Source organism: Raphanus sativus, unplaced genomic scaffold, assembly GCF_000801105.2.
Source record: "Raphanus sativus cultivar WK10039 unplaced genomic scaffold, ASM80110v3 Scaffold1514, whole genome shotgun sequence".
Classification (NCBI taxonomy): domain Eukaryota; kingdom Viridiplantae; phylum Streptophyta; class Magnoliopsida; order Brassicales; family Brassicaceae; genus Raphanus; species Raphanus sativus.
In genome coordinates this window covers 1-12472 of record NW_026616824.1, presented here as the reverse complement: position 1 = coordinate 12472, position 12472 = coordinate 1, and the positions used below count along the sequence as shown (strand labels likewise).

General features: G+C 35.0%; 2 protein-coding genes and 1 long non-coding RNA gene across 3 annotated transcripts; 1 reads left to right on the top strand and 2 right to left on the bottom strand.

Annotated features, from left to right (window-relative positions):
• Window positions 1-5094: 5094 nt before the first annotated feature.
• On the bottom strand, window positions 5095-5854 carry LOC108860004 (uncharacterized). Its single transcript, XR_001950569.2, has 2 exons — window positions 5552-5854; window positions 5095-5476 (listed from the first exon to the last, which is right to left on the bottom strand). It is a non-coding gene; the product is annotated as an uncharacterized LOC108860004 (long non-coding RNA).
• A 2638-nt stretch (window positions 5855-8492) lies between these two features.
• LOC108861103 (uncharacterized) lies at window positions 8493-11071 on the top strand. Its single transcript, XM_018634931.2, has 4 exons — window positions 8493-8740; window positions 10397-10472; window positions 10566-10738; window positions 10816-11071. The coding sequence occupies exons 1-4, from the start codon at window positions 8628-8630 to the stop codon at window positions 10889-10891; spliced, it is 438 nt and encodes a 145-aa protein (XP_018490433.1). The 5' UTR covers window positions 8493-8627; the 3' UTR covers window positions 10892-11071.
• On the bottom strand, window positions 11072-12460 carry LOC130494703 (U3 small nucleolar RNA-associated protein 25-like). The gene is made up of 5 exons (XM_056998965.1): window positions 12410-12460; window positions 12165-12245; window positions 11928-12070; window positions 11777-11834; window positions 11072-11704 (listed from the first exon to the last, which is right to left on the bottom strand). Exons 1-5 carry the CDS (start codon window positions 12458-12460, stop codon window positions 11240-11242), a joined length of 798 nt encoding a protein of 265 aa, XP_056854945.1. The 3' UTR covers window positions 11072-11239.
• Window positions 12461-12472: the final 12 nt, after the last annotated feature.

Sequence of the window (12472 nt, the reverse complement as noted above, 5' to 3'; positions counted from 1 at the left end):
GTAACGTGTTTTTTAATAAATAATCTTGTTTTTTTTTAATTCTCCATGCATCGTTCTTCTCGAGTGATACGCTTACGTAGTATATACAGTTGGTTACAAGAACCGGTTCAGACCAGATTAAACCAGTCTAAAACTCTAATGCCCTCTCTTTCTTATCTGCATTACGAAACGAAAGTTAAATTGACATGGAACCATATTAATCTGAACAGTATTAACTATTAAGAAAGCTATACAAATATTTACAAACACAAATTTATATCTGAACCGAAGCTAAACTAAATTAAACCAAAACCGTACCGGATACATTTTGCGATTTGACTTTTCGACGACTTAAAACAGAAATTTTTTAAAAATTCAGAGCACCGAACTTAATAAAGGAAGGGAAGATGATGGAAGGCCGTTTCTTACAAAAAAATACCGAAGCCTTATGAAACAAAAATGTGGGTGAAGATTACATGAGGTCAAGCCTGCCAGCAACACCGAACCAAAATACCCTATTTTCTAGGCAAAACTGAAAATTCTTTCATTTTCCGTTAAAAATGGAAAATTTCATAAAAAACGGAAAATTTGTAGTTTTCTGTTAAAACTAAAAACCGTATTTTTCTGCTAAAACCAAAAATTGCGTTTTCCCACCGAAACCAAAGAATTTTGTTTTTTTCCGTCAAATCTAAAAATCTCATTTTTCTGCAAAAATCAAAAAATCTCATTTTTTTTGAAACCAAAAATATTATTACCAAAAATTCCATTTTTCCATCCAAACCTAAAAATCTTGTATTTTTGCCAAAACCGAAAAAATTAATTTTTTGCCATAACCAAAAAAATCTAATTTTCCCGTCAAAACATGAAAATAGTATTTCCCATTAGAATCCAAAAAGTTGTTTCCCGCCAAAATTGGAAATCGTGTTTTCCTCCCATAACCTGAAATGACATTTTTCTGTCAAAAACCAGAAAATCCCAATTTCCGTCAAAAATGAAAAAATCGCATTTTCCACATTTAGTTATATTTATTTTAATATTATAATCATTTAATTATTAATTACATGTAAATTTTTAGTTTGAAACTGTATAGTTTTTTAATTACATGTTTATTAAACTTTTTGTTTATTAGAATTTATTATTGTAGTAAATTTTTAATACATATCTAAATAAAATTTTATAGATTTATATGAACTAATAATTTATAAATGTCAAAATGCTAATTTTAAATAATTTCAATGTAAATAAATTAGACAAAATAATAAAAGTTAATATAGTTAAAATTAATATCAAACATATGATTAAATTAAAATAATAGTCTTTTAATAATTTTTTTACTAAAATTCATCTGAATGTAAATGAAATTAAAGAAACAAACATAAATCTATTTAGATAGTTCATTTAGATGAACCGTCGGGATAGATAAACAAACATTTTCATAAAATCTGAATAGATCGGATCGATCAGCTGGATGGAGATGCTAGATGGTGAAACAAAAAACTCTTGGCATTTATTTTTAGCTTTTTTGGTAAGCTTAGTTTGTTTGGTTGCCCTAGAAAATTTCTGGACTAATTTCTGGACTACATTGGATAGGAGAAGCATAAGTACAGAAATTAAACCAATCGACAACACCAAAAAGAACAGGTATGGAAAAACGCAGGCAAGCTAAAATAAAGCAAGATATCATCTACGCAAGCATTGCCTTAGCCGAAGGGAGAGCATAGCAATAGGAGACCAATTGCCGCCGTTGTGAAGGAGAGAGTTTCGGTTAAAACACGAGCTCGACCCCGGTAGATATCGGCCATTCCCGGTGTCCGCCTCGTAAAGATATCCCTCAACCTCGTAGTCGTACTTAACATTTTTACCAAAAAAGGAGGTACGGCTGTGAGTAAGGACACTGATATATAATATCAGGGGATACGCATTATAAGTATGTTGAGTTTTTGAGAAAAAACATTGTGTCAAAAAAAACCCATAGATTTCAGACCACCAGACTTCTACAGCGTCATGATATCAACTGGTTACCTTGTTAACAATTTTAGGTGGTCTTTTTTTAAAAAAAGCAGTTAAAGGTGTACTAAGTAGATGATGCTCATGGTAAATGTTAAATTAAAGGATAAACTTTTAATAATTGTTGCAGGATCTATAGGGTGCAGTAAAAAAATATGTGTTATTGTGTATATTTTATACTATGCTTAATATAGAACGAGTTATGGTTTAATATTACGCATATAATATATTTTAACCAATCATGTTCTACTTGATTATCCTTTTAGCAGAGCACATTTTGGTTGATGTCTCATCTTTCGTCTCTTCCTCTTCAATCTCTTCATAAGCTTCAATGCTTCATCTTCCATTGTATCAAGCAAACACATCATATTGGGGGTAAGCCTTAATTAGGGTTGTACAGTCAGTGACTCGTGAGCTAGAGAGAGAGAGAGAGAGAGTGGTCCAGACAAACTCTAGAGACCATGAGGTAAATGTGCCAAATGTTATTGGTGGAGGCAAATTTTAGAACAATTAATATCTTAGCATAGCGAACATACAAACCTAGCAGTGTCTGTCTTTTTTCTTTTACCATGGTTTTTTTTTTGTCAGCTTCTTTTACCAAATTTTTTCTTATCAAAATGCAGAAAAAAAAATACAAGCATATAGGCTTTAGTTGTTTTGGGTTTAACCCAGATGATTGTTTTTAGCCTAATAACATTAAAAAAAATTCAATCCTTATCTAGCACTGTATTTGGGATATGTGAAGTAGTTTGAAATTCATGATGAGATTCGGAGAGGGTGGTCCAGCTACGCTGTAACAAACTCTATAGACCATGAGGTAAATATGCCAAATGAACTTGGTGGTGGTGGCAAATTTAAGTACGTAGCACTGTTTTCCCCCGAGATAATTTTAGGTGTTTAGTTATAAATAAGAGCAGTTTAAGATGTACAAACTAGATGATGTCTCATGGTAAATGTTACATTATAAGATCAAATTTAAATAATTGCTGCAGGATCTATAGTGTGCAGTAAAAAAATGTGTTATTGTGTGTATTTTATACTATGCTAAATATAGTGTGGATTAAATTTTAGGCATATAATCTATTTTGACCAATCATGTTCTATATGATAATCCTTTTAGCAGAACACTTTGATTGATGTCTCATCTTTCGTCTCTTCCTCCTCAATCTCCTCAGTCCTCATGAGCCCTTAATTAGGGCTGTACAGCTATAAATTTCAATGCTTCATCTTCCATTGTATAAGGCTAACTCATCGTATAAATTAGGGGTATGTGATTCATGAGAGTTAATTAGGGTTGTACAGCTAGTGACTCATGAGCTTCAGAGAGGGAGGTCCAGCTAGCTAGTGACTCGTGAGCTAGAGAGAGAGAGAGAGAGAGGTCCAAAGAAACCCTAGAGACCATGGGGTAAATGTGTCAAATGTAGTTGGTGCATGGAAGCAAATTTTATAAATTGGAAAAATAGAACATCTAGAACTTCAGTTTTTCTCAATAGGACTTTGTTAAAGATTTTTGTCCCATTAGACTTTTAATTAATGTTGATACGATTATATCCTTAGACTAATTAAAATTTAAGTTAATTAAAATACTTGTTAATACAATTTTATAAGTAAAAAAGAAATATAAATTAAATACAAAAAAAGGAGAGGTCACTGAATCGAGAATTTGCATGTCGGAGATGGGGCAAGTCGATGAACCTGTGGTGATCAGACAAGCCAGGCCCACTTTGAAAGTTCTTCCATCCCAAGCTGTGTCGACGAAACCCGATGCGATTTACTGATGATGGAGAGGGGTGGATCGAGGCGGATGACGAGTACATAACCAGTTTGTAAAAGTCTTTTTTAGTCATTGATCGATCAATAAATTTGACATTACATCTTTTTTTTTATCAACTGATTTGACATTACATCAAAAAAATTTATAATGTTCTAAAGAAAGCCTTGGATTGATTGGCAATGTTATCAATTCTACCTGCGTTTGTATGAAATCAGTTGGGTTATAATCAGTTTAATATAACCTAAATGTTTAGTTATTATAGGATTTTTAATGTAAAACCCCCTCAAATAACTTTTATTTGGATAAAAACCCCTCAATTAAGAATGTAATAGAAAAACCCCTCAAATCATGTTTTTTAATGAATTAACCCCTCCGTCTACAATATCGTTAAAAACCAAAGTTTGCCGTTAAGTACAAAACGCTATCGTTTCATTTAGTACAAAAAACGTCACAGCTTTTTCCATCTATTCTTCATCTCTTTTTTCAAAAATCCCCAAATAGATTCTAGGGTTCTTCTAAGTTCTTCTATCCAGTCCTTTTGGTTTGATGAGTGGTCTCCAATGAGGAGGTTGTTTGAGAGGGGATGCATCGATCTGGATATTCATATTGATGCTACTGTGGAACTTGCGAAACAGTTTACCGCAGACGTCGTCATAGGAGCACACTTTCCCAGGAAAAAGATGTGTGTCTGTGCAGAGGGGCAGAGGATTGATTTCGTCCTACTTTCCACACAAGGCAGACTTGGAACTTGACTAGAGAGGTGATCCACATCTCTTCAATTTCGAGGAAGCAAAAGATTTGCTAAAGCTATGGAGTTTTGGTTCGCTGCCAGAGAGTAATCAAATACTCTGTTTTTTATACATAGCTAATAAATTTTCATATTCATTGTACAAAATCTTCTTTGATATGAATAAATTTAAAATTCTTTAAGAAAATAAGTTCTCTCCAATCTTTTCTTCATTCATCGTTCAGATAAATTAGAGTACCTATACTTTTTTTTCGGTCTGTGAGATAATGATTCAATTTGATGGAACAAGAAGTTTAAGCATGAAGACTGAAATGTTTTGACTGTGGCGAACACTTTAGTGAACAAGAAGGTCTCATTAAAGGTTGATATTGGAAGCACGTGAGAGGCAGGTGTAAGCATTAATCATTGGATCCTTTGTAAAGTAAGAAGTCTTCAGCTTATTCTCGATACAGAACGAGAGTCAGAGTCGACGTCTTCTTCGTTGGAGTTTCACAGAGATAGAGATCGCGACCAAGAGAGAGTAAATACAGTGAGGTTTGCTGAAATTTGGTCAAGCTATTATCTTTCGTTGTTGGTGATGTTCATAGAGGTTGTTGCTGTCGTTTTGGTGACAGTGTCAGTAAGTCACTAGAATACACACGTACATGAAAATAGAGTTTCGACATGAAATTACAAAGTAGAGATGGTTCTATAAAGACTTGAAATTACAAAGTAGAGATGGTTAACATCTCCGCAACATCAATATCAGAGCATAAATCCTTCTTGTCCTGATTAACAACACCGGATGGGAACTTGGGAAGTAGGAGAGCTTACTCATATTCTCTGAAAATCCACCGCTCGACAATATATCTAGCAACATCTTCAAATTTTGGTTTTCAAAATCAACTCTGCAGCATCTTGTTTCCCCACCATTATACGATCCATCAGCCGCCCAATACCCTCCAGCATGTAACCGAATGTAAAGTGTCCTGTGAATAATGGATAACCTATTTTTGTTAACATAAGTCAAAACCAAACTGAAAATTAAGAACACAAATAGTTACCTCGTCATCTAAGAAGCTCCTGTCACACTTAATCTCTCTCTGTCTCTGTCTCTCTTTCTCCCTCTGTCTATATGTCTCTCTCACGTTTCTGTTTTAAAATAAGCTTCAACACTCTTAGACTAAAAGCCTCACAAACCCGAAACTGAACCACAAACTACAAAATCTCTCTCTGATCTTTTGATATCTTGCAATATGTGTCAAAAAATCCCAAAAACCATATATTAGATGATTCTGAGGATTCTGTTCTTCATCTCTCGATAATTAGGGTTTCATGGTTTGGGGCTTTTGATAGGATCTAATAAAATTAAACAGATAATGTGCCATTCAAGAGATATACTTGTCGTTCTTCTTTATACTTCGTGTTGTTTTTGTAATAAATGAAATGCAACGTTTTATACTTAACGACAAACTTTGGCTTTTAACGACACTGTAGACGGAGGGGTTAATTCGTTTAAAAACATGATTTGAGGGGTTTTTCTGTTACATTCTTAATTGAGGGTTTTTTATCAAAATAAAACTTACTTGAGGGATTTTTGCATTAAAAATCCTTATTATAATTAAATTAAAATATTTTCAAATATAGTTTTGAAATTAATATTTTGAAATAGTTGAGTCATCTATAAACTAGCATATGTAATGCAATGACAATCTCTAAATAATATATTTAAAATTCCTACAGTATCTGGACATGTGCCTACGCTCTTGCATGATGTGTAGTAAAATATTAAATTGATGAATCTGATATTATAGGCTCTACGCTCCTCGAGTCTGGTTTGATCCCACCGCTTTGAAGATGTAGATTCCTACGATGTTCTGTATTAGTTCGTGAAGTACTACATGAGGTACTACAAGCGTGTGTCATGAAGTTGGAGCTGAATGGGAAATCGAGTTTTGTGATGTGCGTGGACTTGATGAGCTTGGAAAAGGAAAGATGATATGTGCTTGAAGACATATAGACGTTTTCCATAAAGCAAAAAGGAGTTTACTTGAAGATGAAGTTTTCCATTAAAATAAATGGAAAGTTACCTTATGTGTATTGGAAAGACTTGGAGAGCAAGTGGAAGACTTGGAGATTAAGTTAAAGACGTGGAGAGCAAGTTCTGATCTGCTATATAAGGAGAGACGTGCTTTATGAGAAAGTCAGACCTCACATAATAGAGAGAGGGGTTTCATTGTATATTGGTGTATCTGCTTGGTGTCGAAGCAGTGTATGTAGTAGTTGTCGATGGAGTCCGATGTTGACTTAGTTTGGTGTCCTTGGTGTTGACGCTTTGTGTGGTGGAGTTAGCCATCGTGTATGTAGCTTGTGGTGAGCTGTGTGTGTGCTTGGGTGATCAAGCTTGGTGTCATTGGTGTGCGTTAGGTGCTGACGTACTTGGTGAAGTACTTCCAAGAAGTGGAAGATCGAAGCCTAGACTCAGGGGGAGTTTAGCAAAGGAGGTTTCATTGAAGAAGTCTGTGAAGATTGCAGCTGTAGAAGACAGTGTGCTCTGGCGTGTCCGGATGGGATCCGTTGTATTCCTAATCTTTGTAGATTGCTCCTTAGAAAAGAGTGGTAGACACTCGTGTGTGTTGTACCATATAGCAATTGTAGGTTGCTCCTTGTTCTAAGTCAATGAAATCTGGACGAGGTCCCGGGGATGTAGGAAACGAACCCCGTTAACAAACTTTGTGTGCAATTTACTTTCTGCACTAGTTTTTGTCGCACTCACTACATTAACAAGTGGTATCAGAGCAGGTCACCTAAGTTACTGGTGTGATCTGGGAGAGTGAGGACAGAAACTTGTTCAGGAAGTAGAACAAAGTTTGATTGAAGATTGATGAAGATGGCGTGATGGGATTTCTTCATAGATTTGGAAGGTGCTGATCTTCGAGTTGGTTTTTGACCATGATGTGACTCATAGGGGGAGATTGAAGACATGGTTTTCAAACCAGTTATGATGAGTGCACATGCATAGTCAAAAAGGGGGAGATTGAAGATGCAGATTCCTAAGATGTTCTGTATTAGTTCGTGAAGTACTACATGAGGTACTACAAGCGTGTGTCATGAAGTTGGAGCTGAATGGGAGATCGAGTTTTGTGATGTGCGTGGACTTGATGAGCTTGGAAAAGGAAAGAGGATATATGCTTGAAGACATATGGACGTTTTCCATAAAGCAAAAAGGAGTTTACTTGAAGATGAAGTTTTCCATTAAGGTAAATGGAAAGTTACCTTATGTGTATTGGAAAGACTTGGAGAGCAAGTGGAAAACTTGGAGATTAAATTAAAGACGTGGAGAGTAAGTTCTGGTCTGCTATATAAGGAGAGACGTGCCTTATGAGAAAGCCAGACCTCACATAATAGAGAGAGGGGTTTTATTGTATATTGGTGTATCTGCTTGGTGTCGAAGCAGTGTATGTAGTAGTTGTCGATGGAGTCCGATGTTGATTTAGTTTGGTGTCCTTGGTGTTGACGCTTTGTGTGGTGGAGTTAGCCATCGTGTATGTAGCTTGTGGTGAGCTGTGTGTGCTTGGGTGATCAAGCTTGGTGTCATTGGTGTGCGTTAGGTGCTGACGTACTTGGTGAAGTACTTCCAAGAAGTGGAAGATCAAAGCCTAGACTCAGGGGGAGTTTAGCAAAGGAGGTTTCATTGAAGAGGTCTGTGAAGATTGCAGCTGTAGAAGACAGTGTGCTCTGGCGTGTCCGAATGGGATCCGTTGTATTCCTAATCTTGTAGATTGCTCCTTAAAAAAGAGTGGTAGACACTCGTGTGTGTTGTACCATATAGCAATTGTTAGTTGCTCCTTGTTCTAAGTTGAAATCTGGACGAGGTCCCGGGGATGTAGGAAACGAACCCCGTTAACAAACTTTGTGTGCAATTTATTTTCTGCACTAGTTTTTGTGGCACTCACTAACATGCTTTTCTGTTTGGACAACGCGATAGGCAGATCTGATAGTATTAAAATAAAATAAATCAATCTACCGACTGAAAAGTACATTTATATTGTTGTTAACTACACCTTATAGGCAGATCTGATGCGAGTGTTAAGCTAAATCTCAGAAGCTCACATTCAAAACCTTCTTCAAAGCAAATCAATGGCGATCACCGAGTTTCTGCCTAAAGAGTACGGATATCTCGTTCTTGTCCTCGTCTTCTACTGCTTCATCAACTTTTGGATGGGCTTTCAAGTCGGCAAAGCTCGCAAAAGGTTTGTCACAAATTTTCCCTCCATTTTCCTTTTCCTTTTACTCGAATTGACGATCATCTCATCTCCTAGCTCTTGATCTCTATCGATTCGTATTGATTATTACTAGGTATGGAACACGTGTGTCGGTGTGTATATAAGAACGTCCATTTTTTATTTCGAAAAAGTTTACCTGTCACAAACATAGATTGAATACAATTACATTTCATTGCATAATGATACTAGGAAGTACGAATGTATATTTTTTACAGTTTCTTATCTATTATATTAAAAGAGAAGTCACAATTTTGATTATTTTTTTAAAAATGGATTCTTAACTAAAATTTTTTTACCATTCATTAATTACTAAATATATGATTGAATAATATATCATTTCTAATAAATTATTCCTAAAAATCAGGATTGGTTAACAAACACATATTTGAATACTTAATAAATGATTCGTATTGGTGTAGTTTAGATAAACCATTGTATATTATAATGTTTTGACAGAAATAATATATGTGAGAATGTACGATTGAGATAGATCATTATATAGTATAGTTGAAATAACTATCAAACCATAAAACCATTTGTATGCAGACAATTTCAACTAAAATTAACCAGTTTAATTAACCAGTAAACTTCTCTTTATATTGTTGTAGTCACTAAAACATTATGAATGCATGCTCAATCTTTATATATATTGGTTAGTTAAATAAGAAAATAACAATCCAAAAATATATATATTATAGAAAGAGATACAAATATATGTGAAAATTTGAAACAACATATTCATTAAAAAATTAAACGAGAAAATTTTATGTTTTAAGAAATGATAGACACATCTAATATATATTATTATATATACCAATTTAGAATTAAAAATAAAATATCTATATAAAAAGAAATGAAAACAAATATCCGGTCGAGATCTAGTTATAATTAAAATACAAATACGTAAACATCAATTAAAATATATGTTAGTGTAGGTAAGTTATTCTGAAATCTTGATTACAATCTAAGATATTTTAAAGTAATTAAAACAAGCAGTTACATCTTACTCTTTTTCCCTAGTTTATTTCGTTTTGTGCCATAACCTTCATACTTGAGTATGAAGTAGTTATTTTTAGATTGTACATTTTAAATGAACAACACATTCTTTGGATGTAAAAACACATTTTTGTGATGAAAAAACATCTATAGTCATTTGCACAACTTTTTTCAGTAGTTCATGTTGAAAAGACACAAATTATAGATCATTTCATTATTTGACAACTTGTTAGAAACTAGTCTTATTTTTATAAAGAAAAGACACATATCCTTTGGGATTTTTTTTGTTCAATGTTCTTTGGGATTTCTATTATTATATCTCAACCTTTTAAAATCCTTACATGTGAAAAGATACAAAATTGCATACATACATTATTTCATAATTTGATAAATTTTTAAAATTAATCTTAATTTTATAATGAAAATACATAACCTTTGACATTAATAGAGATTCCTATTATTAATAGATTTGGGTACTTCTCTCTCTATCTTTTGTGACCTCAGATCTGACAGATATGGGTACTTCTCTCTTCTTTTGTAACTGTTTATTTTTCTGTTATGTAAGAGCAAGTCCAATGCTGTTACTCTCGAGGTAAGTTTTTTAAATTATTTTAATCCTTGATGCAGGTACAATGTGCAGTTTCCAACATTATATGCTATAGAATCAGAAAACAAAGATGCTAAGCTCTTTAACTGTGTTCAGGTTTGAAACCAATAACCTTTCTTGCATGCGTTTCTGTTATCATATCTGCATACTTCTCTTCAAGTCAAACTTGTTTAAACATTGTGGCTGTAGAGAGGACACCAAAACGCTCTAGAGATGATGCCAATGTACTTTATACTAATGATACTTGGTGGGATGAAACACCCTTGCATCTGTACTGGCTTGGGTTTGGTCTACAATATTTCTCGATTCTTCTACTTCAAAGGTTACTCTACTGGAGATCCCACAAAGCGCCTCACCATCGGGTTTGACTTTTTTATTCTTGATAATTTCAACTTGCTATCTATATCCTCTAATTTTTGTAAACTCTATGTTATTACAGGAAATACAGTTTCATGGGATTGTTTGGTCTCATGATCTGTACCATCTCCTTTGGTGTCACTCTCATCCGCGGTTAGGCCAGTTCTACTCCTTTGTGAGGTTGATGATTCTATGGAGTTTGGATCCGGTCCTTATGAGTTGTCTACATGCTTATGTTATAATGTTAAGAGTTCGTCAGGTTGTTGCTTACGGAACTGTTTTTTCAAGTTGTAATAAAACTATGGTTTTACGTAAAACAAAGAAACTTCACATCCCTATGCAAAGGTTTCAAAGTCTCTCACCGGGCAAGTCTATTTTAAAGGGTTTTGATTCATACAATACCTATAAACTGGAAGTGGATTCTTATCACAGAAGAAGCATTTTCTAGACAAAACCACTAAAATGCTGCTACTCTATTTAATGTCCTATTTGTAGTACTTTTGCCTTTAACCTTCTTCTTCGTCATAGTCTTCTTCCTCGTCTATCCTCTTACCCAAACTTGCAAACTGTGCTGGATCTATTTGGCCTAACTCCATTGACCAGCAGGTATATTCCTCAGAGGCCGTGGCTGCTGCGACTGGTGCCGGTTTGGTCTCGTTTAGGTCGAGAGATTCAGCGTTGAGATCAAAGTCATTGCCTTCTTTTGGACTTTGAAGTTGTTGTTGTTTGGTGTCTTCGTTTGATGCTGCTGCAATGCCTTCCTTCTTCTCAATCTCGTGTGGTGCTGACACTGACTCATGCACCTGGGTACTGTCTTGAGGAGGTTTCTCTTCCACCATGGAGGACTCAAGTTCCATCTCGCGGTTAAGATTCTCTCTCTCAGCTGCTCTGGCCGCTCGTCCACCACGGCCTCTTCCTCGTCCTCTCCCTCTACCACCCCTACCACTGGGCTTAGCATTACCCATCTCTTGCTGCAATAATTAGCACAATTTCAAAAACAGAGTGATTAACATGAATAATGCATAAGAAGAACATGAGCTCACTGTTTTGCTTTTCTTATACTCCTCGTCGCTGTCATTCACTTCATCACCGACCGGCTTCCTGATTTAATCAACCATTACGCATCAGCATGATATTGTCTTATTAAATAAAATAGAATAAAAACAGAATATATATGGACGCCAAGAGATCAACCTTCTCTTGGAGATGGTGCGATCATCCATGGTGACATCACCAGGCCCTTGGCCCTGCCCTTGCGCATGGCCATAGTCAGGCACCTTGCTCACAACTTCCCTCAGAAAAATCAAAACACGTTGTATCTTTCCACACAATTTTTTCTGTAAACAAAACTAAACACCCTTTAATAAACGTTGATGCAGTAGTATAACCAAAAACAGTATGAAGAAAAAAAAGGCTAAACAAACTTTTTACCAAATAAGCAATATAAAGTTCTGTAACATCAACAACATCCTCACGGAGTGGAACAGAGCCTATGAGTTGGAAGCTCTTCCGCTTAATAACATCTTAACGAGAAACATCGATAGTTACAACATTTGAAACCTCGATAGTATATAAAACGCATTCAAGTAAAAACCTTTCATATTCTTTAGGCAGTGACGATTTTTTAACATTACAAAGGAAAGTGAAAGATAAGGGTTAAAAAATGTGCTGCTTACAGGTGCAAATGAGCTCACGGTCTTAGCTCCTCTTTTCAAGGGTAATCTCATAGGTACGATCAC